The 27,989-nt window shown below is 45.8% G+C and overlaps 1 protein-coding gene across 1 annotated transcript in view; it reads right to left on the bottom strand.

The window, feature by feature from the left end:
• The window catches only part of RPAP1 (RNA polymerase II associated protein 1), a 101,840-nt gene that overhangs the window by 73,141 nt on the left and 710 nt on the right, over positions 1-27,989 (bottom strand). The window contains exons 2-6 of the mRNA XM_068254291.1: positions 24,543-24,749; positions 22,215-22,363; positions 14,778-14,870; positions 6,248-6,419; positions 4,402-4,569 (exon numbers count right to left, since the gene is read on the bottom strand). Coding sequence (XP_068110392.1) covers positions 4,402-4,569; positions 6,248-6,419; positions 14,778-14,870; positions 22,215-22,363; positions 24,543-24,729 — 769 coding nt within the window. The 5' untranslated portion in view covers positions 24,730-24,749. The remainder of the gene's footprint in view (positions 1-4,401; positions 4,570-6,247; positions 6,420-14,777; positions 14,871-22,214; positions 22,364-24,542; positions 24,750-27,989) is intronic.

A 27,989-nucleotide genomic window follows, 5' to 3' on the forward strand; every position in this document is an offset into this window, starting at 1 on the left:
ATGAAAGTCTATGGAGACTTTCAAACTTTCACTGTACGGCGCGACATGACAGAAATGACTTTTCGCCTCATCGCCGACGCAGGTCCAAAACTACGTTACCGCGTGGCCCAGAAGTCATGTTAGTCTATGGTGACGTGTGCTTTTTCAAACAATTACAGACGCAACATTCCGGCACTCATGCGCGGAAGCGTATTTTTACAATACACTTCCATGCACTTCCGCATACCCTGAAGCAAGAAGTGACCGCAAACGCTTGTCACTTTCTGCTAAGCTGGTGGCCAGACAGTGAACACCGCGTACTAACGTGGTGTTCCCTAAAGGCCTGTTTTTGGCAGAGCAGTGTTGTGTGGCGGAAGGGACATACCACATCGCTAACACTGGTTTATAGTCTGAAACCGGCCTCACACTACATTAACAGTGGTGTGTTGCAGTGACATGTTACCGATCACTTTGTAGCGCGGCTTACCACTTTTCAATGCACCTCCTATGGAATATTTACGGTGCATCACACTGTAAAATGCGCGTGTTAACAGCAACCCTGCAGAATACTTTTAATTGACTGTATGCTTCACTTTATACGATGCAATGCTCGGATAATGTGCAGCGCTGCTTTCCTGATCCATTTCAATGCATTTCTGCAGGGAACGCAATGGCCACTGCGGACCTAGCCTTAAGCTAAATACTCCCCACCCAACGGAAGAAGATGGATCGAGCGAAGCCCCCCCCCCCCCCCCTTTACGACGAACGTACCATGATCCATCATCTGGCTGGCCGGTATGTGCGACATCACGAGACGTTACACGACAAGTGCGAACAGGAAGTCAAGCAATTTTAGTACTCTGCGTGGTGGAGTAAGGGATTTCACAGATCTGATCCGCTGTGATGGTCATTACTGCAGCGCGTCACTAACAGTTCGCATGATCTCATGCGCAGAAAAAAAACGCAGGTGGTCAGAAAAAAGTCGTTGGAAAAAAATCGCATAGTGGGTACAGGCCTTTAGACTGCCAGCCATTATTTAAAAAAAAAGCTCCACACCAGTTCCAGCTTTGTTTGAATTTAGTTTATTAAATGTCTTACCCATATCTAGATGTACCAAAGTAGCAAGCAGAGATGTCAATGAGGTGCAAATAAATTTGAAATGATGGAGAATTAACCTCTTGGCGTGAGCAGCGCGGCAGCCCCAGGACCCCTCCACGCCGATTAGCGTTAACGGCTGCGGGCGGAGACTGCAGGGGAACGCGCGCCGAGGCGTGAAAATCCCCACTTGAATGACGGAGCTGAGCTTCGTCATCAGTCTCCCAGCGGCGATAGCCACTAGGGACTGTTAGACGGCAAAACCACCGTCTATTAACAGTGTACAGCACTGCGATCTAAGGCAGCGCTGTACTGGGGACAGCCGTGTGACACAGTTGTCCCCCTGGGAGGAAAAAAAGTGATCTGCTGTCATAGGCTGAAGCCTATAACAGCCGATCACGCTAATTGGCTGGTGGGGGAAGGGAGAGGGAATTTAAATTAAAAAAATATATATATATATATATATATATATATATATATATATATATATATATATATATATATATATATATATATATATATATATATATATATATATATATATATATATATATATAGGAAAATGTATTTAAAAATAAATAAATATTTATAAAAAATAAATAAATATTTATAAAAAATAAATAAAGCAGGAGGGATCAGACCCCACCAACAGAAATCTCTGCTGGTGGGGAGAAAAGGGGTGGGAGGGGAAATCACTTGTGTGCTGAGTTGTACGGCACTGCAGTGAGCCCTTAAAGCTGCAATGGCCTATTTTGTTAAAAATGACCTGGTCAATAGGGGGGTTTAACACCGCGGTCCTTAAGTGGTTAAGCTAATTACCATGACACAGAATTGTGCAAATTATTATGAAAATCTATTGTAAATTGGTCTAATCAAATCCTGCAGTGAAAGTGTTTTCATTTCAGTGATCAAAACAGCCGAGACACAAAAACATCCATGAATTGAAATGAAAAACAAAATATCTTTATAATCTTTATAACACTTTTTTTTTTTTGCACTGTTATTGTTATTGCTACCATGGAAATGTCCCTATCTTTCTCTCACACTGTCCTTTTCTCATTGTCTTTTTGCTATTGCTGCAGCAACATATCTTCTTACTGTCCGTGTCACCGAAAATCGATGTTATTGCCAATTTTTGTGCCTGTTTTGTTGCTAAAACCAATTCCGGGCATGACCCAGTCGTGCTTGGTGAAATAAAAGGATTCGGATTCTGACTTAAATACAATTTGCATAATAATTTGGAAATGAGTGCAGCTGTCCCTAGTAGACAGAAGTACTTTTGTTATAAAATGCCTTTACACGTTAGTGGTGTATGGATGTCAAGGCAGTCTAAGGGTAAGATAAAATGTGCATCAACTCAAAGTTATTAGCAACTCACTGACCATTTTTACTCACCACCTATAATTACATGGTTGTAATGTTTATCCTCTAGTTTTAAGACTGATAACAATGACTGCTAAGACACATACACACGCAAGGGTAGCCTAGCACGTGCCAAGGGGAGTGGCCAATCCACACTAAAGGCCTGCATGGAGTCGGGTACCCGCGGGTTACCTGAAATGCTTGGGTTCAGCTGCCTAGCATTACAGCATAGTATCTAAGCAGCTACCACATCTGCCCTGCAGTGCTAACATGCCAAACTCACTTCCTAGCCAAGATACTATCTGTGTGGAGTTTGCACATTCCCCCTCATACAACAACTTCCCATTGTTCCCAAGGTGTAATACAGGGCTATGGACTGTAGGGAGTCTACAGGAAAAAGTGGATATTAATGAAGAGTGAGGAGGTTATTCAGAATGTCTCCTCAATTACATTCACAGAACTCAATCTCAGGCCTGGAACCCACTACAAATTGCTAGCGTTTTTAATTAGCGTGTTGTAAGCGATTTCATGAGCATTTTCCAGCAATTTTAAAAAGTGTACGCTTTTTGCCAGCAATTGTGACAGCGATTTCAATTCTGATTGGCCCTTTCAAAGTATTGTAATTTTTTTTACCATTTGCAGTAATTTAAAATCGCACACAAATCGCGGTGTGTAGTGATTCATGAGCGATTTCACAGCGCTTCAATACTTTACCATGAAGCACAAACGCTCCCAAAATACTGCATGTCCTGCGATTGTGATTTTGCTAATCATAGTCGCTTTTGTGGAATTTGTTGCATTTACATATTTACATTGGCAGAGAGTTTAAGGAAATCGCTAGCGATTTATAGCGCTCCATAAACGTAAAAAAAACGCTCTAGTGGGTTCCAGGCCTCATGGTCAACTTTTATGAATCCTGCCCACAAATACATGTGCCTAGAGCTAACGGGTGGAGAAAGTAATCAGTATAGTATAGCATACAAAAGAAAAAAGGAGGTGTGTGGAGGTCAAATACAGTATAAATATATGTAGTTTTAAAGAGACTCTGAAGTCTCTTTTTTTCCATGTTTTTCTCATATAATCCTGTTCAGCATGAATGCCCCAGTGAAATCGCCGCATCCCTGCGGCAGATGGGCGATTTATTGCTCTGTTTCAGACCAGCAAAGTTCTACGACTTTGCTGGTCGCAGATTGTGCTGCCCTGGTTCGCAGGGCTTCTCTTACTGGAGAGGCACGAATCTCCGCCTCCTCTCCGCCCCTCTCAGTGAAAGAAGAGGCAGCGATCTGCAGAGATTGACTGCGGAGGAGGCAGAGCTACAACTGAAAGCTCAGCCTCATTGAAGAAGTGAATCCCAGAGAGCCACGGAGCTCTGCAGGGCTAATCCTGTGTAATAAATCACCCATCTGCCGCAGGGATGCGGCGATTTCACAGGGGCATTCATCCTTAACAGGATTATATGACAAAAGCAGGGAAAAAAAAAGAGACTTCAGAGTCTCTTTAAGACTTGTACACACGTCCAACAAAAGCGCACGACCAATCCGACGACATGACCGACCGCATGACCAAGCAATCGCCCTACTTGTATTTCCCATGCACCAACCAACAGAACAACCAACTCATTTGCATACTGCGCATGCAATTATAACAGCATACTGCACAATATGGCCACCTTCAAAAGAAATACAAGTCATTCAAATGACTCATACACTCATGTCCAACTGCACGATATCAGCCCAACAGTCGTGTGAGTTGATCCGCCGGTTGGATCAGGCAGACTGCCTGTTATCAGTCTCTGGTCTAGTCATCACAAGTTCACACACCCAACTATTGTGCAAAAGACCAAGTATGGATGATACTTGGATGGATAAGTTGCATGTGTGTAGGAGCCTTTAAGGTAACATTCTGCGTAATGATTGATGATACCCTGGTTCGGTTTATCTACTGATCAATAAGGCTTTATGTTACCAAGTTGTGATAGCAGCTGCTCTCTCTCCTGCAATATCTCCTCCGCAGACAGAGCCTTCAGCTTGTTCACATTCTCCTGGTGGATCTTCTGAGCTTCGTCCTGAGCCGCTGCAGTGCGCAGACCCTCTCCGGTGATAAGTCGGGGTCTGTCCTCCTCCTGTGCTACATCTGTAACAGCAGACACAAATTCATAGCACTGAAGAAGTAAAAATGTTCCTTAACCACTTAATCCACCACTACAGTATATCTACGTCAGCTGTGGCACCCTCCAAGCCACAGCCACAGCCACGTAGATATACTGATCTGTTTGCAGCCCTGCTTTGCAAGATCGGGTGCGCTTCAGAGCGCACCCCCCGGCACAGTCAGCTGCATTACTAATTGCCGAAAGGGAACATGTTCCCTTATAGCCAATTAGTCCACCCCCGTCCCATGAACGATCGCTGCAGTAGTCAACTGCAGCGATTCTTCATCTGTCCCCCTCGGAGCATAAATAGTTTTAAAAAAATCCACCAGCAAGCAGCCTCACTCACCTTACCTCGTTCCTGCGACTATCCTGAAGCCCGATCCTTCGATCCCCGCTCTGCATTCAGCCGCGTATTGCCGGTTACCGAGTCCCGGCTTGATGACGTCATTAAGCCGGGACCAGATATTCGGCACAGCGGGGCTGACTGCAGAGCGGGGATCGGAGGCTCGGGCTTCAGGATAGGCGCAGGAACGAGGTAAGGTGAGTGAGGCTGCTTGCTGGAGGATTTTTTTAAACTATTTATGCACTGAGAGGGCTGCCTGATTGGGGGGGGGGGGGGGGGGGTGTTTCTAGCTAACTGGGGGGGGGGGGTCTATTAGTCAGGCACATCTGGCTACCTTGGGGGTGGATAATCTAATACCGGGGGCCCGTTTGGCTATGATGGGGGGCTGGTGCTAATCCTGGGGGCATATCTGGCTAAAATGGGGGAATGCTGATCCCAGGGGCACATCTGGCTATAATTAGGGGCACTATTCTTAGGAGCGCATCTGACGATCTATGCTGGGGGTGGCAAATGCAGGGGACACATCTGACTATACTGGGGGGGGCTTATATTGGGGACATATCTGACTATCCTGGAGGGGGGCTGATAGTGGGGACACATTTGGCTATCTATTCTGGGGGACATAATACTAGTGGAATGGTTTTTATGACAGTAGCACTTTTTATTTTTAAGCTGGAACCGGTAAAAACTGAGAAATCATGCATTTTTTTCCCTCTTTTTTCCCATTAAAATGAATAGAAAACAACTATTTTCTTAGTACAAAATACCCCCCGATGAAAGCCTAGTTTGTCTTGAAAAAAAACGGTATATACAGTAGATCATTTAAGTGTCATGAGTAGGGATAAAGTTATTGTTGATTAACTAGGGTCATGGCTTAAACGTCAAAACGGCTCTGGTCCATAAGGGGGAAACAAGGTCTGGATGCGAAGTGGTTAAAGAACTGACCCACTAACAAAACAGCTTTTACACAGCAGATGGTTGAATTGCTGGGAACCCCTTCTTCTTTGCGACCACGCCCCCATCCTTGTATGAGCGCAAGTGCAAGGATAACACACAGCTGTGCAGTAACAAAGCTGCCCATGCACGTCTTTTTCCTCTATGCACGAGTGGCTCTGTGCTATTGCGCAAGCTGTACTTGCACCTGCACTGTGTGGCCATGTTAATTTATAGACAGAAGCGTGGCCATGAGAACAAGTTCAACAAAGCTTGTCAAATATGTTTAGAGGGCCCCAGTGTTGGAACGGCGAGGTCAAGGGCAATGGGGGAAGCCTTTGGACTAACCAGAGTTCTCCCTCTACTGAGGTCAGTTGTTCAGTTACCTATTGAGATTGAAGATATGCTCTCGCCGGGTGTCAGGACAGCCATAGGGGTGACCTGAGGCTCTGGAGTGGGCAGCGCTGTAGAAGATTCTGCTCTTTTTGTTGCTTCAGCAACCCTTTTAGCAGCCATTTTCTGAGCAAAGATGCTGACCTTCCCGGTACCTGGCATAGGCTGTAAAATGAATAGATGAAAATACAGGAAGTTTCAGCCTACACAGAGTGAATATTTTCTCTGATACAGTTAATGTATATGCATGAATATGTCGCACAACCAATATACACATTGTGTACAGAACAGAGAATAGTCAGAGCTGGAGGTGCCTGTATTACAGTTAAGACTTTTTTTTTGTAGCTGTGGTTGTGAGTTAAATCAGCAGGGACAGCGCAGGGGAAACTACACTGTCATATCTAGCTTGCTTTGTAACCACATGTTAACACACCATAGATCGCACTTCAGCAGCTTCTGCAGAGGAGGTGAGGAGTATTTCCCTTCTCAAATTCGTGTCACACTGACCTGCCATTAAAATCAAATTCCATTTACCCACTATGCAGCCTGGAACCTCACCCCGCATTGCAAGCACTCCAATCTAATTAGAAATGTTTCTGCTGTTATAAATCTTATCAGTCAGACTGGTTCTATTTGTTAGACTGCCAAACAGAAAGAAGCTTCTCATCACACCTCCCAAATTCCTGCATCGCACTGATTGGCTGAGGGCAGTTCAGTGTGACACAAGCCTGAAATCTGATCTTGCTGTGCTCACATGTTTACAAAGCAAGCAGCTATGACAGAGCAGATTCTAGGAGGAAAAAAGTAAGGGAGGAAATGACATCAGTGTTGGCTTCAGTAAGAGGGAATCAAGATGGCAAATGCCAGGAACAGAATTATCTTTATTTACTACATAAAATTCACTGAAATCAAAAGGTGGACAGTACAATATATCTGTTAAGTAAGTCGAGCAAGTAGTTATCTACTAATATATGGGGTTTTTTTTTTCCTGGCATAGTATAGATGACCCTGCTGCTTTTATTAGGAAAACTCCATATCCAACCAAAAAGATCCGCTCACCAGGAAAAGCTGCTATTAGGAGTTTCTTTTTTGTCCAAATATGACATATGTAACACAGGAGCAGAGGAAGTAGAAAGCAAACATTGTATTCATTGAATTAAAAAACTTCACTAAAGGTGGCCATACACTGGTCGATTTGCCATCAGATTCGACCAACAGATAGATCCCTCTCTGATCGAATCTGATCAAAGAGGGATCGTATGGCCACCTTTACTGCAAACCGATTGTGAATCGATTTCAGCCTGAAACGGATCACAATCTGTGGAGCTGCCGCGGCCCCCCCTGCATACATTACCTGTTCCGGCCGGCGCAAGTCCCCGCTGTCGTCTTCTTCTCCGCTTCTTCTCCACTCTGGCTACTGAACTTCCTGTCCAGGGGAAGTTTAAACAGTAGAGGGCGCTTTACTTTTTAAACTTCCTGCCGGGACAGGAAGTTCTGTGTAGTTCTGGAGCCCGAAGCGGAGAAGAAACGGTCTGGAGTCCGAAGCGGAGAAGAAGACCAGGGGACTCGCGCCGGCCGGAGCAGGTAATGTATACCCGCTGTATTGCGTCGGTCGTCGGGCATTCGAACGCCACTAACGACGCACTCCCGACCCGCCGGCGACCGAGAAAAATCTTCCGCACGGATGGGGCGACGGGAAAGATTGATTTCGAACGGAAATCGATCGTTCTGTCAGCGGTGTGCGCGGCGATTTCACAGCAGTTTCAAACACTTTGATCGAAACGGCTGTATGTCGGCGGGAAAATCGTTAGGTGTATGGGCCCCTTAAGCCTTAGCCCCTGTACTCACTCTGAAATACGAACTGGCTAATAAGTCCCATAATCCTGCAGAGATTAGCGGCACTGCGTAGCTGCCATTTTGAATGGCTGCACTAATCTAGTGAATGGCATAAACACTCCCTTCTGACATCAGCCCCTCTGAGTGACTATATTGCATGCACACAAACAAGGTAAGCAAGCCAAAATACATAGAACCGAGCTGAAGGGATTGCTTGTTTCTCAGTAACAGATGAATTTCACCGTAAACCATGTCACAAAGCACCACTTGGCTGACTGAGATGTGTTTTAATTTGCTCTTGTATCACCGTAGATTTGCATATTAGGGGAATTATCAGTCATCACTTCTGTACATGATCGGAACCACTTCTGAATACATTTCCCTGTAACAACAGAAGAGGCCATTCCTTCCTTGTATTTCTTGAGTAGGGTCAAAAAGTCGCCTTTTCTCCCGCAATTAGCCTGACAATTGGGAGGGGTCTAATCACTGCTAAGGAGACGTCTACTTGCCTGTGGTGAGATATAAATTGGTTTGACAAAATAATCTCAAGAAAAGAACAGGCAGGTCATGTAAAGGCTTATCTACTATATGCCAAGTAGGTCTGCAGGAGGAGGTAATTTGTTCCTATACGAGTCTGACTTGTATAAGCAGCGTGTCGTTTGATGAAATTAAAAGTGTCTGTGGCAGGTTCTCTTGCAAAGCCTTCCTCACTAATGAGCTGTCTCCACCGGGCACACAGAGAGATCCATCATGTTTTATGGTTTCCAAGGAAACCGTGTCATCGGATCATGTATTCGCACCCAGTGTTGTCACCGTCTAAAAATGGCTTTCAGTGGCACAGTGTGAAAGATGGTCTAAATCTCAGGGACAGAAGGATGGAATAAACAGTAAACAAAACCCTCTGTGCGATTTACACTGTGCTGACTAGTGACTGACATAAGCAAATAAATACAAAGACACAAAACTGCACATCAAAACAAAGCTAAAACTAATATAGAGATTAAAGGGAAGGTTCAAGCAAAATAAAAAAAATGAGTTTCACTTACCTGGGGCTTCTACCAGCCCCATGCAGCCATCCTGTGCCATTGTAGTCACTCACTGCTGCTCCAGTCCGCCGCTGGCAGCAAGCCGACCTCGGAGGTCGGCGGGCCGCATTGTGTACATTTTTACGCATTCCCGCTAGTGCAGGAACCATAACACATACATTTTTACGCGTTAGTGGTTCAATGCGTACATTTTTACGCATTAAACCACTAACGCGTAAAAATGTATGTGTTATTGTTCCTGCACTAGAGTGAATGCGTAAAAATGTACGCAATGCAGCCCGCCGACCTCTGAGGTCGGCATGTTGCCAGCGGGGGACTGGAGCAGCAGTGAGTGACTACAATGGCACAGGATGGCTGCATGGGGCTGGTAGAAGCCCCAGGTAAGTTAAACTCATTTTTCTATTTTGCTTGGACCTTCCCTTTAAAGGTGCCTATACATCCAGCCAATCTTATCAGAGCAAGATCTGTCGCCTGCCCAAACTCCGCAGACCAATTCCTGATGACATTTAGCTGAAATCGGGCTAGCGACTCTGCCTGCAACGCTCCCCAAGTGTAAAATGTCCTCCCCTCTCACCCCCTGTGCCTGGTGCCACAGGGGGGGAGGCGGTCGAGGAGGGACAGGTGAGGATTTACACAGCACAGGAACCAAGGAGGTGGGAGGAGTTTTATGCTTGGGGGCACAGCGTCCGGGAGTCCGTCACATAAGTCAGTCACCGTGATATTGCACGCTGTTACTGTTGCACACCTGAGATTTTATAGTTGATGACAAAATACAGAACATAATAGGGAAAGTGACAGTGTCCATAGGTACAAATCATATTTGGCATACAATAGCACTACATGAACATCCACAGAAACCAGTACATCAAAATATTAGCACGTTATGAATCAGAGCACGAGTGACCATATATTACTATCACTCTGGGGGTACCTGCAGCGGTATTGAGTATGACACTCAGAGCATTATGGCCCATACTCACGGGCTACAATTGTCGCCGCAACACGCGGCGCGCGCGTGTTGCGGCGACAGGTTGCCCGTGAGTATGCTGCGTTGCACGGATGCGCACCCCGAACTGCCGCTCGTCGCTGATGTCGCCAGGCGATTGAACCGCAACTGTCGCTAGTCCGCGTGAGTAAGCGGACTAGCGACAGCAACAAGATAGGAATACATTGGGCTTCCGGCGGGGGGAGGAGCAACAGCGACAGCTTCCGCCGCATCAGTTGCCAGGTCCCTCCGCCGTGTGTATGCGGAGGGACCTGGCGACGAGCTGTCGCTGGCCTGTCGCGCACACGCTCACGTGTGCTGGCGACAGGTCAAAAAAGTTGCCCGTGAGTATGGGCCATTAGAGTAGAACGAGTAGAGTAGTGTAGTAAGAAAAAAAAAAAGTCCTGATCCCTGACCGCTGTCTGCTTTCGTATTTTATTCATCATGACCACGCCCACTTGAGTACCTGGTTATTATTTATCTTTTTCTAAAATTGGTATGAAGTTGGGGCTGGTGGAATCGGGTATTCTATCTTCCCATATTCCCCAGATGTTTCTGAATTTCTTGGGACAATGGCCTCAATTCACTAAGCTTATCATCTGTCTTTAATAACGTTTCTATAATTATCACCAGGGTGATAAGGCATGTCCTACTCAGGAAACATTTTACCTCAGGCACACCTAAAGTTTACTCTTCTGTCTTTAAGTTAACTCTTCAATTCTTAAAATAACTCCAGAATTCTAAAGTAAAAGACAGGCTGTTAATTAATTGCATGTGAAAATAACTACAGAGGAGGTAACTTAAAGAATGAACGCAAGAAGTTTTAAATGAGGATGATACCATTTATTGGCTAACTACAAATGAATAAGAATAAACAAGCTTTCGGCCTTGCAGCCTTCGTCAGGTTTACATCCAGTTAGTTTGCAAGCTGGTGGTACAGACAGCTTATATACATGCAACATCAAAAGGGAAAACAGATATTTTTTTCAAGCATAAATACGTCATTAAGATGCCTTAATACAAACAGACCATCTAAATAGGGTAAGATAAGGATCCTTGTTTACTCCATTGCTCACAGACCTTGTCTTTAGGACTGACCCAGAGGTATCGTAAATTCCTAGTTAACAAGCTCAGCTAGAGTGGCTGAGACAGTTCATATATCATCAATCTCATACCAATATAGAAAGTTGTTGTCCTTATATATTGGTATGAGATTGATGATATATGAACTGTCTCAGCCACTCTAGCTGAGCTTGTGAACTAGGAATATACGATATCTCTGGGTCAGTCCTACAGACAAGGTCTGTGAGCAATGGAGTAAACAAGGATCCTTATCTTACCCCATTTAGATGGTCTGTTTGTATTAAGGCATCTTAATGACGTATTTATGCTTGAAAAAAATATCTGTTTTCCCTTTTGATGTTGCATGTATATAAGCTGTCTGTACCACCAGCTTGCAAACTAACAGGATGTAAACCTGACGAAGGCTGCAAGGCCGAAAGCTTGTTTATTCTTATTCATTTGTAATTAGCCAATAAATGGTATCATCCTGATTTAAAACTTTTTGCTTTTACTGATGGCTAACACGGTACAATATCCTACTTAAAGAATGAAGAGATAACTCGCTCACTGTGTGGTGGCAAGTTTTCTCTCGCCTTATCTCCAGCTAAGATTATGCTGGAGCTAATAAGGCAAGAGAAAACTTACCTCCAAACATCCATCTTGCCTTATTAAGGTGTAGAGATAAGTTTTCACAGTGACAGAGTTATCTTATCTCTTCAGTCCTTAAGTTACCTCCTCTGTAGTTATTTTCACATGCAGTTAATTAACAGCCTGTCTTTAATTTGAGTTATTTTAAGGATTGAAGAGTTAACTTTAGAGATCTCACCTTAAGGGCCCGTTTCCACTAGCACGAATTCGCATGCAGACAACGCATGCGGATTCGCATAGGCAATACAAGTGGATGGGACTGTTTCCACTTGTCAGTTTTCATTTGCGTTTTTATGTGCAGGATTTTTCTGCACGGTAGACCCTGCAGAATTCGCCTGCGTGTGGAATGCAGGCGAATCGCAGGCAATGTATTTAATAGGGAAATCGCATGCGTTTTTTGCATGCGTTTTTTGCCGCGATTTCGCGTGCGATTTCGCATTGAAAGTAATGTAAATTGACACAGGCAGTGACATGGTTAAAATCGCATATACCCTGCCTATGCGAAATCGCATGCGAAATTGCGGCAAAAAACGCATGCGGAATCGCATCCGCATGCGATTTTGTCAGCGGTGATATGCGGCGATTCCGCACCGCACTAGTGGAAACGGGCCCTTAAAGGGAAGGTTCACAGAGTTAGTTAAAAAAATAAAAATACTAATTCACTTACCTGGGGCTTCCCCAGCCCGTGGCAGGCAGGGCGTGCCCTCGACGCCGCTCCAGAGGCTCCCGGTCTTCTCCGGTGGCTCACCCAACCTGGCCAGGCCGGCTTCCAGGTCGGGCTCTTGTGCGCTACAACGTGCGTCTCACGCAGTCGCGCTGACGTCATCGGACGTCCTCCAGGCTGTACTGCGCAGGCGCAGTAGTTCTGCGCCTGCGCAGTACAGTCTGTAGGACGTCCGATGAGGTCAGCGCGACCTTGTGAGACGCACGTTGGAGTGCAAGGAGAAGCCCGACCAGGAAGCCGGCCTGGCCAGGTCGGGTGAGCCACCGGAGAAGACCAGGAGCCTCCGGAGCGGTGTCCAGGGCACGCCCTGCCTGCCACGGGCTGGGGAAGCCCCAGGTAAGTGGATTAGTATTTTTATTTTTTTAACCAACTCTGTGGACCTTCCCTTTAACTTAAAGACAGAAGAGTTAACTTTAGGTTTGCCTGAAGTAAAAAAATGTTTCCTGAATACTACATGCCTTATCACCATGGTGATAACTCTAGAAACGATATTAAAGGGACACTTAAGTCAAACAAAAAAAATTAGTTTTACTCACCTGGGGCTTCCAATAGCCCACTGCAGCTGTCCGGTGCCCTCGCCATCTCCCCCCAATCCTCGTGGCCCCGCCGGCAGCCACTTCCTGTTTCGGTGACAGGAGCTGACAGGCTAGGGATGCGAGTGATTCTTCGCGTTACTGGCCACAATAGCACCATCTATGCTGCTATAGCATATATCATATACCATATAGCAGCATAGAGGGTGCTAATGTGTCTGGGAACGCGAAGAATCACTCGCGTCCCCAGCCTGTCAGCTCCTGTCACCGAAACAGGAAGTGGCTGCCGGCGGGGCCAGGAGGATCGGAGGGAGACGGCGAGGGCACCGGACAGCTGCAGGGGGCTATTGGAAGCCATGGGTGAGTAATACTCATTTTTTTTTGTTTGACTTAAGTGTCCCTTTAAAGACAGGAGAGAAGCTTAGTGAATTGAGGTCAATGTCTGTTTAACCTCCCCGGCGTTCTATTGAGATCGCCAGGGAGGCTGCAGGAGGGTTTTTTTTTAATTAAAAAAAAACTATTTCATGCAGCCTCCGGCGCCCAGAATAAACAAGGAAGGCCGCAATGAGCAGCCTTCCTTGTTTGGCTTTGAGCGGAGTGACGTCATGGACGTCAGCCGACGTCCTGACGTCAGCCGCCTCCGATCCGGCCCTTAGCGCTGGCCGGAACTATTTGTTCCGGCTGCGCAGGGCTCAGGCGGCTAGGGGGACCCTCTTTCGCCGCTGCTCGCGGCGGATCGCCGCAGAGCGGCGGCGATCAGGCAGCACACGCGGCTGGCAAAGTGCCGGCTGAGTGTGCTGCTTTTTATTTGAGGAAAATCGGCCCAGCAGGGCCTGAGCGGCAGCCTCCGGCGGTGATCGTCCATACCGCTCAGGAGGTTAATGGACTTCTGAGGCCACAAATTAAATGGAGATTTACTTACCTGGGGCTTCTTTCAGCCCCCAGAAGTCATTTTTGTCCCTCGCAGCAGTTTCAGTCCTCTCCGGGGTCCTGTTGGCAGCCTCTAAGGACCCCCGACGGGTCGGCATCTGCTGCACCTGTGAGGGAGTTGCCTGCCCCATGTGAGAACGAGCCCATCACCACCCAGAGGATACTGCACAGGCACAATAGGTGAGGTGCCAATAAGAGGTGCCAAGCTGCTATTGGACCCTAAGCTGTGGGATTCTCCGTTTTGTTGATTGCCTGATGAAGCGGTATTGTGCCTGTGAAACGCGTTGCAGTGTGTCTTTGGAGTATATGAATAAATAGTTTGAATCTCAAGCAACAGCATCGAGTCTGTTTTGGTGTGGTAGGTCCACCACCGCCACCTGAATATTTTAAGAAGTTTTAAACATATTTTACTCTTTTGGCGCCTCTGTACATCTTTATAGGCACAATACGCTGAGGACATGGGCGCATTCACACACAGGCACTTACATACACAGACGTTGCTGACCCATCGGGGGTCGGCGATACTTAAAAGCTGCCAGCGGGACTCCGTAGAGGATGGGAGCTGCGGCAAGGGACACAAATGACTTCTAAGGGCTAGAAGAAGCCTCAGGTAAGTAAAGCCACATTTATTTTGTGGCCGCAGAAGTTGCTGTATATAGGGGGAGCATCTTGTGTATTTCCCCAACATTGCTAAGGATGGGAGAGAGGTCCAAAATGTTATAACTTCCTTCTTGGCCTGAAAACACAATTATATCTTACCACGCTGGGAATCTCTGATCTATGAAAGACTCGGGGAAAGGGTTCTCCTGTAGGAACGGGTGCCGTGATTGTGGCAGTACTTGTGTCATGCTCCTGCAAGATAAATGCACAAAATAAATACAAAAAGAAAAATCAAAAACATAAAGTACCTCATGAAGATTTAGAGTTGTCAGTGATCTCCCGTCCCCCATCTTCATTACTTTTATATAACAGTCCATAAATCATTTTACAGGCAGAACTAGTGCCGACTACTTTCCAGCCTTGTATCTTCTACTGCCCCACCGCTGCTATTTCTTATAGTTAGTGGGAGTGTGTAGCCCGCCAAGGCTCCATCCCCAGGCTAGGACTGCATTATCACTATCTCTTTCTACTGATCCTTGCTCCATCTGGCAGTTACTAGTGTTGGGCGAACAGTGTTTGCCACTGTTCGGGTTCTGCAGAACATCACCCTGTTCGGGTGATGTTCGAGTTCGGCCGAACACCCGATGGTGTTCGGCCATACGGCCGAACTAAGAGCGCATGGCCGAACGTTCCCCGAACATTCGGCTAGCGCTGTGATTGGCCGAACGGGTCACGTGGTTCGGGTAAATAAATACCCGATCCACGTCATTTCTCCGCCATTTGTCTGTGGGTTTAGCTTTGGGTAGGCAGGCAGGGTAGTTCTCTCTCCAGCCAGGCTAGCCAGGGTCCCCCCAGTCATTGTGTCGCTGCTGGGAACAGTAGTACACCGCTCACCCACACTATATAGCATTGTGTTTACTGCCACTCTGTGTACACCGCTCACCCACCACTGTATAGCATTGTGTTTACTGCCACTCTGTGTCTCTGCTGGGAACAGTAGTACACCGCTCACCCACCACTGTATAGCATTGTGCTCTGTGTCGCTGCTGGGAACAGTAGTACACAGCTCACCAACGACTGTATAGCATTGTGCTCTGTGTCGCTGCTGGGAACAGTAGTACACCGCTCAACCACCACTGTATAGCATTGTGCTCTGTGTCTCTGCTGGGAACAGTAGTACACCGCTCACCCACCACTGTATAGCATTGTGCTCTGTGTCGCTGCTGGGAACAGTAGTACACCGCTCACCCACCACTGTATAGTATTGTGCTCTGTGTCACTGCTGGGAACAGTAGTACACCGCTCACCCACCACTGTATAGCATTGTGCTCTGTGTCGCTGCTGGGAACAGTAGTACACCGCTCACCAACCACTGTATAGCATTGTGCTCTGTGTCGCTGCTGGGAACAGTAGTACACCGCTCACCAACCACTGTATAGCATTGTGCTCTGTGTCGCTGCTGGGAACAGTAGTACACCGCTCACCAACCACTGTATAGCATTGTGCTCTGTGTTGCTGCTGGGAACAGTAGTACACCGCTCACCAACCACTGTATAGCATTGTGCTCTGTGTCGCTGCTGGTAACAGCACCTCCAACACCGATCGCCTGGAGAAGATGGTCAAGGACTACATGTCAGATGGCGTAGCTGTGTTGAACAATCCATCTGCACCCTTCAACTATTGGGTATCGAAGCTAGACACCTGGCACGAACTGGCAATGTACGCAATAGAGGTGCTGGCTTGCTCGGCAGCCAGCGTTATGTCGGAACGCTGTTTCAGTGCTGCCGGAGGCATCGTCACAGATCGGCGTATCCGCCTCTCCACAGAAAATGCAGACCGTCTGACTCAAATTAAAATGAATCAATCCTGGATTGGAAAACGACAACGCAACACTCCCGGACCCCAACCAAGTAACATGAACAATGAACATCTGTGATGGGTTAGCGTTTCCGGTCCCTGTTTATTGAACCTCTCATCTGTATTACATTTATGACTGCATGCCGACAAAATGCAAATTGCTATCCGCACGCTTTTTGTCCTCATGCAAGGCCTGGGTTGTTGTGTCTCAAAGCGTGGCCTTCTCCTCCTGCGCCTCCTCCTGTTCCATCACGTGTGCTGCTGCTGGGTTAGCGTTGCCGGTCCCTTTTCCTGGAACCTCTTATCTGTACTACATTTATGACTGCATGGCGGCAAAATGCATGCTATCCGCACGCTTCTTGTCCTCATGCAAGGCCTGGGTTGTTGTGTCTCAAAGCGTGGCCTTCTCCTCCTGCGCCGCCCTCCTCCTGTTCCATCACGTGTGCTGCTGCTGGGTTAGCGTTACAGTCCCTTTTCCTGGAACCTCTTATCTGTATTACATTTATGACTGCATGCCGACAAAATGTCATGCATGTTACCTGTGCAAAGAAAACAGACATTTCCCGCATTTAAAAGACAGTTTTCCCTTTGAAACTTTAAAATAGATTTTCTCAAAAACTATAAGCTCTTTTTGCTAAAAAAAATTTCCCTCTTGTACCCACTCCCAAGGTGCACATACCCTGTAAATTTGGGGTATGTAGCATGTAAGGAGGCTTTACAAAGCACGAAAGTTCGGGGTCCCCATTGATTCCATTATGTTCGGAGTTCGGCTCGAACATCCGAACATCGTGGCCATGTTCGGCCTGTTCGGCCCGAACACGAACATCTAGATGTTCGCCCAACACTACTGGCAGTAAGAAAGAGGCCCTGAAATGGTGTTATGCTGGGCATACACGGCTCGTTTTATATTATCAATCGAGCCGCTGATGGCTCGATTGATAATATTCAACCTGTCCGATACCCTGCCAGATCGATTCTGCGCTCGATACCGGCGGGGAGAACAATGGGAGCAAACTAAACGCTGATTAGCAGCACCCGCGGGAACGAGCGGGAATCGATCCGCACGCGCGGACGAGCGGTGACGCGCTGGCTCGATACCGGCGCATTCTCGAGCCGTGTATGCCCAGCTTTAGAGAAAGAGGCACAACAGGACTGCCAGGAAACTGGTATTCGATAAAATGAAATCGATATGAAAGCCTCCATATACCTCTTACTTCAGGTTCCCTTTAAAGCGGACCCAAACCAAACATTTCCTTAATTCAAAATAACACTCTGACACATACAAAGATAAATAAACACTCCTTCAAGCCTATGAGCATTTCAGTGCATGCTTTTCACCCTCCTCTTGCCATAACTAGGGATATACAGGTGGCAGCCATTAGCAATTCCTCCTTTGCTGGACACCATCTACTCTACCAGTTTGCCAGATTCTGTCCCAGCAATATGAAAGGAAGGGAGGGGTTCTTCCAATAAATGTAAAATATTTTATATTTGTTATCATGCAGCTGAAAAAAGGCTGCTATTTATTATTATAATTTACAAAATAGATTTTATTTCTGGAATCTTGTATTTTTAATTTGGGTCCACTTTAAGACTAATTTGTCCAAACCTTGTAAAAGGTTTTCACCTTTGTCTGCATCAGCTGGGATATATCAGGGTGCTGGCTAGAGTTGGGACCATATTTTAAGGTTGCACTTGATAGCTGGGGGTGTCGGTTTTTAACCAAACTACAGGTGAAACTCAAAAATTAGAATATTGTGCAAAAGTCCATTTATTTCAGTAATTCAACTTAAAAGGTGAAACTAATACATGAAATAGAGTAATTACATGGAAAGTGAGACTTTAAGCAACTAATTTGGGTTTCAATACCACCTATATGCAGACGATACACAACTGTACCTCTCAGCCCCAGACCTTAACTCCCCCCGCACACGTGTTCCTGACTGCTTGTCTGCTATATCATGTCCTCTCGTTTCTTTCAAAAATTAATATGAGTATAACAGAACTGATCATTTTTCCACCATCTATGTGCACCTCTTGCCTGAAGTAACAATGAATGTTAACACTCCCCTAACGTCATTTCCCAAAGCACGGGGCTTGGGGGTAATATTCGACTCATATCTCTCTTTTATTCCTCATGTTTACTCCCTAACCAGCTCCTGCCATCTCCAACTCAAAAACATATCTCGCATCTGACCTTTTCACACTCAAGACACAACTAAAATGTTAATACATGCTCTTATAATATCTTGTCTGGACTACTGCAACATACTACTCTTTGGACTACCTTCTAACAGACTGGTCCTGCTCCCAGGGCCGGGCCGAGGCTGGAGAGGCTCCAGCCTCAGGGCGCAGTGTAAGAGGGGGTGCACAATTCATTCAGCTTTCATTCCCAATTGTGTTTGAAGCAGAAAGAAATAAGAAAAGGGGATACATGACAGTGACTGCAAGCCAGATAACTAGAGATTAAGGTGTTGGGGAGGTTGGGGGCCCTGGGGCACCTATTACTCTAATAGCAATCAGTGTGTGAACGCTGGGGTGGGAGGGATGGAGGGGACACTTTGCTGTCTCAGCCTTGGGTGCTGAAGGACCTTGTCCCGGCTCTGCCTGCTCCAGTCGGTACTGAACTCAGCTGCTCGTCTCATTCATCTTTCTTCTCGATCGTCCTCTGCAGCCTCTCTCTGTCAAGCTCTTCACTGGCTGCCAATTAACCAGAGGATCCAGTTCAAACTCCTAACCCTAACCTACAAAGCTCTCTACAATCTCTCTCCCCGGTACATATCCTCACTAATTTCCAGATACAAACCCAATCGCAATCTCAGATCTGCACATGATCTTCTGTTGTCCTCCTCTAGAATTACCTCCTCACATTCACATTTACAAGATTTTGCACACGCTTCACCCCTCCTCTGGAATGCCCTCCCACAAGACCACCGTCACTCGCCAACCTTTGTTACTTTTAAATGTTCTCTAAAAACGGACTTATTTCAACAAGCATATGCGCTACCTTTCCTTTGTCCTAAGACCAAATTGCACTCCTACTAGGTATCCTAAAACACACTGCCTCTATATGATTGTTGTATACTACCTCTCCTCTTAACACCCCCCCCCCCCCCCCGTCTCGCACACATGTTCCCTTTAGATTGTAAGCTCACAAGGGCAGGGCTCTCTCCCCTATTGTGTCTCAGAAATCAATATACATTTTATTCATCATGATACTTTTATCACTGTCATTAATGATATATTTTGTATTTTGTCTCCAATTATGTATTTTGTATATTGGTGTACACCATTGTCTGTATTACTATGTACCCCATGTTCGTTGCTTACTTTGTGCAGCGCCACAGAATATGTTGGCGCTTTATAAATCAATAATAATAATAATTTAAAGTCTTAACTTGATAATGATTTACAGCTTATGAAAACCCCAAAATCAAAATCTCAGACCAATAGAATATTGTGAAAATGTTCAATACTCTAGGCTCAAAGTGTCAGACTAATCCGCTAATTCATCCAAAACATCTGCAAAGAGTACCTATTTAAAGGGAACCTAAACTGAGAAGGATATGGATTTTTCCTTTTAAAATAGTACCAGTTGCCTGACTCTCCTGTTGATCCTGTGTCTCTAATACTTTAAGCCACAGCCCCTGAACAAGCATGCAGATCAGGTGCACTGACTGAGGTCAGACTGAATTATCTGCATTCTTGTTTCAGGTGTGTGATTCAGCCACTACTGCAGCCAAATATATCAGCAGGACTGCCAGGAAACTGGTATTGTTTAAAAGGAAACATCCATATACCTCTCAGTTTAGGATACCTTTAATTTCATTAGTTTCACCTTTTAAGTTGAATTGCTGAAATAAATGGAGTTTCACCTGTATATATCAAGTAGTCATTAACCAGGTCGGGACCGTAGTAAGGTGAATCTCTGGTCCTCAAAGGGACTAGAGGCGCCTGTCCTAAATAGGTTAATGACAAAAATATAGGAGAAATCAGAGCTACATTTCTTTTTGTACATTCAAGGTAAGGCAAAGCTTTATATCAGGGGTATGGAACCTATGGGGCGGGAGCCAGATGTGGATCTGTGATGGCTACATCTGGCTCCCAGACAAAGCAGTAGGGGTTGATTCACTAAGCTACACTCCTCAAGCAGCGCAGCTTAGTGTAGCAGAGCAAGTAAAATTTTCAGAGTACTGTAGTATGCACTACTAACTTATTCGCACTACCCCAAAACTAACGGCCACTCCAATTGTCCCACCCTGGATCCTGTCAGGTCCAGTGACTTTGTAGGATGAGATCCCTGTACTTTGGCCCAATAGGCTGCCTATCACTTGAAAGGCAGCCTATTGGGGCAAAGTGCAGGGATCTCGTCCTACAAAGTCAATCAGCCCCAAAGTCAGCTAGCTAATTGTACAAGCTGTTAGTCGATATTTCTCCTGTCTGGCTCTTGGGGGAATTGCTGATGTTGCTAAAACCCAAGAGAAGCTGAAGACGTGTCTGACCCTTCCGCTGCCCGGAGGATTACCTGTATTTATTTATTGTATTTATAAAGCGCCAACATATTACGCAGCGCTGCCAACATATTACGCAGCGCTGAACGCAACTGTATACACAGTAAGCAACAGGGACGTGAGCCCTCTGCTGCACATGCGCATTGTGCCAGTTTGAAACATATTGTACGGCTCTCACGGAATTACATTTTAAAATAACCCCTACTTTATACCCTGGCTTCACTGCAGGGGCATAGCTAGAAATCATGAAGCCCCAAAGCAAAATTTTGATTGGGGCTCCCAAAAAACATAAGGTGCTTCCCCAAGTTGTCCCCAGCATAGAGAGCTAGAAACAGCCTAACAGTCTTAGGTAGCCCCTAGTATCAGAAAAGCAAATGGGGCATTAGGCAAGATAGTTTTTGCCCACCGCTGATGGTCACCTGGCTTTTTTTAGTAAGATTTGGTGGGGCTAGCATCCAGTAGGCCCCTAGACTTTCTCCAGGCCCTAGGCAACTGCTTAGGATTGCCTTGTGGATGATCCAGCTCTGCCTAATATGGGGAGCTAGAGATACCCCCCAGAATTAGGTAGCTGGATTCCCCCAGTATTAGATAGCCCTCATTATAGGTAGCCACAATATAAGTAGCTTGAGGTACCACTTGCAGTATGCGTAGCAGAGGGGCTCACAGCACAGCATAGGTAGCCAGAGTAGCTCCAATTATAGGTAGCCAGATGTCATCCCCCCCCCAATGTATAGGCAACCAAGTACAGGTAGCCCTCCCCCCCCCAGGTATAGTGACTGATTGATCCCCCACACTAAAGTAGCCACTAGCCAGTTTAGCGGCGAAGTACAGCCCTTATTGCCGGCTGAGATTACTGGGCCCTCCTTGGCTACAGGCCCCATAGCAGTGGCAGGTGGAACCTACGCCATGGCTTCACTGATTACTTGGACCGACAACGAACAAGCACATAGCCAGTGAAGTGTGAAAAGTCTCAGTTCCCATTCAGCATACTTGTTCCTTGTCTGGTTAGTGAAGGCAGGATTATGCTGGGTATAACAACAAGCTTAGCTGTGGCACCTTCACTAAACAGATTCTCATACGGCCATTTTAAAACTTGTAAAATGTATTTATCTCAGCGGACTGCAGTGGAATGAAACCTAACTGGCCATGGGCAATCAGTCTTTTGCCTTAAACAAGATAATACAACCCTAAAACAAATAGAAAAAAAAATGATCATAAAGCCACCCACAATGATTTTAGAGATGACAGCAGTAATATGCTGGTCATGTTTTTCCAATATGTCTTCCGGATCTTCATCAGCAAAACGGATTCTTGTTCCAGCAACTTTCGACTTTTTGGATGGCCCGGGCGTCAGAGCTGGAGGCAAGTCAGGGAGGTCTGAAACGAAACCGATAAAAGTACACTGTAAAGAAATACCAAACTGCCTGACCTTAAAGGAATACTGTAGGGGGAGGGGGGTTGGGGGAAAATGATTTGAACTTACCCGGGGCATCTAATGGTCCACCGCAGACATCCTGTGTCCACGCAGCCACTCACCAATGCTCCGGCCCCGCCTCCGGTTCACTTCTGGAATTTCAGACTTTAAAGTCGGAAAACCACTGCGCCTGCGTTGCCGTGTCCTCGCTCCCACTGATGTCACCAGGAGTGTATTGTGCAGGTCCAGTATGGTCTGTGCCTGTGCAGTACGCTCCTGGTGACAGCGGGAGCGAGGACATGGCAACGCAGGCGCAGTGGTTTTCCGACTTTAAAGTCTGAAATTCCAGAAGTGACCCGGAGGCGGGGCCGGAGCATTGGTGAGTGGCTGCGTGGGCACAGGGTGTCTACGGTGGACCATTAGATTATTCCTTTAAAGTAAACCAGAGATGGGCAGAACAAGAGGATTTTTACTTAGCTTAGACTTCTTCCAGCCCCATGTAGTCTGTCCTCTCCCTCTATGTCCTCTCAGTCTAATCCATTGTGCTGCTGCAGCCAAATAAAAGTGTGCGGCCCGGGGGCCACTGCGTATGTGCTGTTCCGGGCTGCACCTCCTCAATCATGCGCCTGCTGCCAGGTGCGCTCTGCACATGAGCAGTTAATATAGTTATAAAAGTTATAATAGACATTAAAGGCGCCTATACTCCATCCCCTATGCTATCAAGGTATTTTGTATTGACCTGAGGAAGCGGGCCATGACCCGTGAAACGCATTGTCAGATAGGTTTTTGAGTAAAAACTTTTATTCCAGTTGAACTGATGTCTATATCTTCTGGAGAGGTAAGCAATTACCTCTCTTTTTATTATATAATTTTTTTATTTGCATCAAAAAATACCAAAATAGAACATACATTGGGTGCCTCCTTCCTACCCACTATAAGTCTGGACATTTGTAGCACAGAAAAGCAAACAAATATCCGGGCACCAGTCAGCAAAGTAATGCATGAACTCCTTTAATCCTTCCCCAAGACTTCTGACAGACAATTGCAAGGCCTGACAGCCGTTTCACAGAAACATCTACTTCTTCAGAGGCAATAAGTCTGGACATACTTCACATGTGTGAAATGCTCCCAGCCTCAGAAGTGCAATTGAGGTGGGCGTGCCCAGGGCAGCACATGTGCAGTAGCTTGTGACTCTGCCAGTCACTGACTTTAACGGGGCTGAGAGCAGCACAGCAGAGGGGACTGGGAGGACACAGAGGGAGCTGACAGTCTATGGGGGACTGGAGGAAGCCACAGTTTAGTAAAAACCCTCGTTACCCCCGTCTCAGGTACACTTTAAAAAAATATGTTTAATTCGACTACAGATAAAGCACAATACACAAATTTCACTAAATTTAGGGTCTTCAGGCTCTTCCTCCTGTATTTGAAGCTAGTTGTTAGAGAACCAGAGATGAAGCACCCTCGTGTATTTTACCATATATATCAGTGGGAACATTAGAGAAAACACCTACCCTGCTCTCGGTTTCATCCTTCACTGCTCAGCCTGCTTCTTATCAGCCCTGATAAAATCCCCGACTGAGCATCGAGTCTGGCTTTGCTCAGGAATCATTATAGCTCAGTGTCTTCTCTGATGTCTTTTCAAGCCCAAGCCTGCCCCCTTCTGGCTCTGCTTTCCTGTTCTGTATATTCACAGCATCACAGAGAGCTGTGATGAGATGGGAGGAGCTGCTAATGTAAGGGTATATTGAAAAACTTTTTTTATCTACATTTGTTAGTCATAAGAGGTTTTTAGAAATGGTGATTTCATTTTGCACACCGCCCACTAAATAATATGCTTTTCTGATGAACCGTGTTTTTAGTGGAAAAAAAAAACCACAAAATCGGCACACCAGAGCAGCGAAAATACCAGGTATACTATTTATTTTGTAAAATCTATCGGGGGGATACGTTAATTTTGTGCCAAAGCGTTAATCTCTGGTTTCCTTTAATCTCCTGAAACAATGAAACAGGCTAAATAAACTCTATAGTGGTATAATATACTGTAAGTGTATTACTCTTTACTAAGTCTAAACCAGCATGAAAGATCCCTTTCTAAATCTGGGGTGTGTTATAACCTCTTATAAGGACACGTAAAAACTTTACCCTGAATAGACACGACATCTCTCCCTGCTGTAGCTCCACTAGGATCGTTGATTGCACCATCAGCTCCTTTCCTTTTATCCGCTTTTCTAACAACTTTTGCAGCTGCAGAAGCGCCAGCAGCAAGAAACTGGTCCTGAAACTTCAAGAGGTCTTCTTCGGACTCTCCGGGTTTAGGCCGTGACAGCATGTTGGCATCAAGGAGGGCATCTAGGAAAAAAGTGAAAGTTTACTGCTAGATCATGAAAAATATAAACAGAGTCAGACAGAACTGGGCTGTATGTTCAGAATATGTTCATGACATCTTCAGACCAGCCACATGCAACTATGACATTAACAGCAACATAAGCAATGTAAAGGGTATTTGACGTGACATGATGAGATAAACGTGTATGTAAAGTCCCATTCCCACTTAAAGGATTTTAACTTCCCTGCGGCTTCTTCCACCCCCCGGACTGTGGAGTCGGTAAAAAAATACTCTGACTCCTCAGGTTAGGATTCCACCGACTCTGACTCTGCGACTCTGACTCCTCTAATTTGCATATTACAATCTCGTTGATTGAAAGTATGTAACATAAAATGCATCTCTTATCTGCAACGCTTAGGAATTTTGAAAGACAACTAAACTGAGAGGGATATGGAGGCTGCCATATTTATTCCCTTTTAAACAATACCAGTTACCTGGCTATTCAGCTAATCCTCTGCCTCTAATACTTTCAGCCATAGACTTAGGCCTCGTTCACATCATACGCGCTTCCGTGCGCATTTGGAAGCGCGTATGATGTGGTAACATGCAAGAACGGTAGAAGGGTATAGACAGCCGGGCCCTTCAGCAGTTCACATCAAATGCGCTGCACAGCAGGACGATGCGCTTGCCTACTGCTGCATGCATTCTGTCCGCAAGCGCAGAGCTGACCCATTCACTGTCAGTGGATGGGATCAGCAGCGCAGATGGCGTGCGATCGTACGCGTTGCGTTCCAATCGCACGGTCATCTGCACTGCATAGATGTGAACGAGGCCTAAAACTAACTTGGTAAGAGTACTTGTAGAAGGCTATTGAGCCGATATTTACTGCCTCATGTTGTTCTTGCCACACTGTTCTCTACACCTGGACTGATGTCTTTATATGTCTACCCTTCTATGATCTTCCTTTGGGATTGGACACTATACTTTCTGGGACGTAGTGTGGAGGACCCTGCTTAGGGCCTTGTGTAGAACACACTCCGCCTTCACCTTTTTGGAACCTCTTCTGTAGGGTGTCGGTACTCGTTTATTCAATACATTATATTAATGTTTCTTAATGGGAATTTTTTTTTATCTCTTTTGTAGAAAGTGCTTATACAGTGGCCTGATGAAGGGCATTATATGCCCGAAACGAGCGTGTCGTTGCCAATTGATTTCTTGCTGAAAGCCTTTTTTACAAATTACTGAAATTTCCTGTGATTATTCATGCAAATGAGGAGCATCCTGCAGAGACCTCCTTTTTAAGAATTTTGTAACTGTGTCAATAAAGATTTTGGATATTTTTGTACCACAAGACCTACAAGATTTTGTGCTTTATGTCTATACCATAGTCCTTTCTACAAATAAAGTGAGTTGTTTTGAAGTGAGGTGGATCACATCAAAAAGGACAAAAGGTTTTTCAGTCTTTCTCCTACAAAAAAAAGACATCATCCCAATTATAATATTACTTGTAGAAGGTACAGACCGGAACAAAGAACATCTATCAGGCCCTAGGCAATGTAACTGTCGGTACATGTAAGAGTGATGTGCAGGTACACTGCAGGAGAATGAGGGGATTCTTCCTCTATTACACATTCTTCATGTACAATCTGCACCAGGTTTATGGGTGATAGACAACACCTCTGTGTTCAATGTGCACAACATTCTCAGTGGATTCCATGCAGCTCTGTGGAGAGTGCATATGTAGAGTATAGTACTACTGTGTAACTTAAAGTAAACCTGAGACAGATGAAAGTTTTATACATACTTGGTGCTTCCTCCAGGCATACATTTGAAATCGGCGGTAGACTTGGGCGCAGGATACAGCCGGTATATGGCTGATCCTGCTTCTGCACAAGTCCGGGCCGTGTTAATGAATAGTAAGGTATTATATAATTCGGCTCCCAGCGATTGCTGGAGGCCGAATTATTGTGTTTTAAAAGCAACTTCGGCTCCGTCTTCTGACGGCGCCGACGTTACTCACTGAGCGCCGCTATAGACCGATTCCCATTACAGTCTATGGTGGCACCGGCTGCACCCAAATCTAGCAGCGCTGAAAAGCACTGCTTCGTCCTCCAGCCCCCTTCAGGCTAATCAGTCCCTCGCTTTCCTCCTCCGCCACCTGGATCTTCTGCTATGGTTCCAGGCACTTGAGCCAGTCGGGCTCTGTGCGCATGCACAAACTCCACTGCCGGGAGCATACTACACCTGCGCAGCACTATTGCGCAGGTGCAGAATGCTCCTGGCTGTAGGAGCGGCACGTGGCTGGACTGCGCTGACTGGCTGAATTACCAGGACTCATAGCAGAAGATCCAGGTGGCGGAGGACAGCGAGGGACTGATTAGCCTGAAGAGGGCTGGAGGAAGCCGCAGATATGTATAAAAACTTTTCTTTTCATCCGTCTCAGGTACCCTTTAATCTGTAGTCACCAAACCAAATTTTAACAACATATCAAATTATTTGATTTCATGAGCAAAAGGAGTGCATAAATTTGCATAAACCAGCATCAACGCAGAATTATTTCCATCTCATTGACCATCTCTATTAGTGACACGGCTACACATCAGGCTTTATTCTTACAGCATAGATGTTATTTAGTATATATAAAAGATTCCTGTGTACACATCATATATACAGTCACAATCAGATGTGTATATCTGACTTTAAACGGGGCTTGCTTTATTGAAGCAGCACAAGTAACTATTTTTGATTGGTTTATTTCATTTTTGTGGGCTAAGCACAGCTATTACTGTATAGATAATTTATGATGACTATTATCTGAGAAATAGAATATTTTATCATATTTTCTATTTTAATTACAGTTTAAATTCATTAGGAGTCGGTGCATTTTTTCCCGAGTCCAGGTACCCAAAAATTTCCCCGACTCCAACTCCACAGCCCTGCCCAAACCCCCTGCCCACTTGTAGGTCTCTCGCTGTCCTTCCGTTCCCATTCGTTGATCCGCTGTAAAGGTAGCCATACACTGGTCGATTTGCCATCAGATAGATCCCTCTCTGATCGAATCTGATCAGAGAGGGATCGTATGGCCGTCTTTACTGCAAAGAGATTGTGAATCGATTTCAGCATGAAACCGGGAATTGATGTGTTTTAAAAGCAACTTCGGCTCCATCTTCTGACGGCGCCGGCGTTACTCACTGAGCGCCGCTATAGATGTAAGGGTACTTATCCGTTAGCTGGGCGCATACGGCAGGTGGCACTAATTACTA

Source organism: Hyperolius riggenbachi, chromosome 9, assembly GCF_040937935.1.
Source record: "Hyperolius riggenbachi isolate aHypRig1 chromosome 9, aHypRig1.pri, whole genome shotgun sequence".
Taxonomy (NCBI): domain Eukaryota; kingdom Metazoa; phylum Chordata; class Amphibia; order Anura; family Hyperoliidae; genus Hyperolius; species Hyperolius riggenbachi.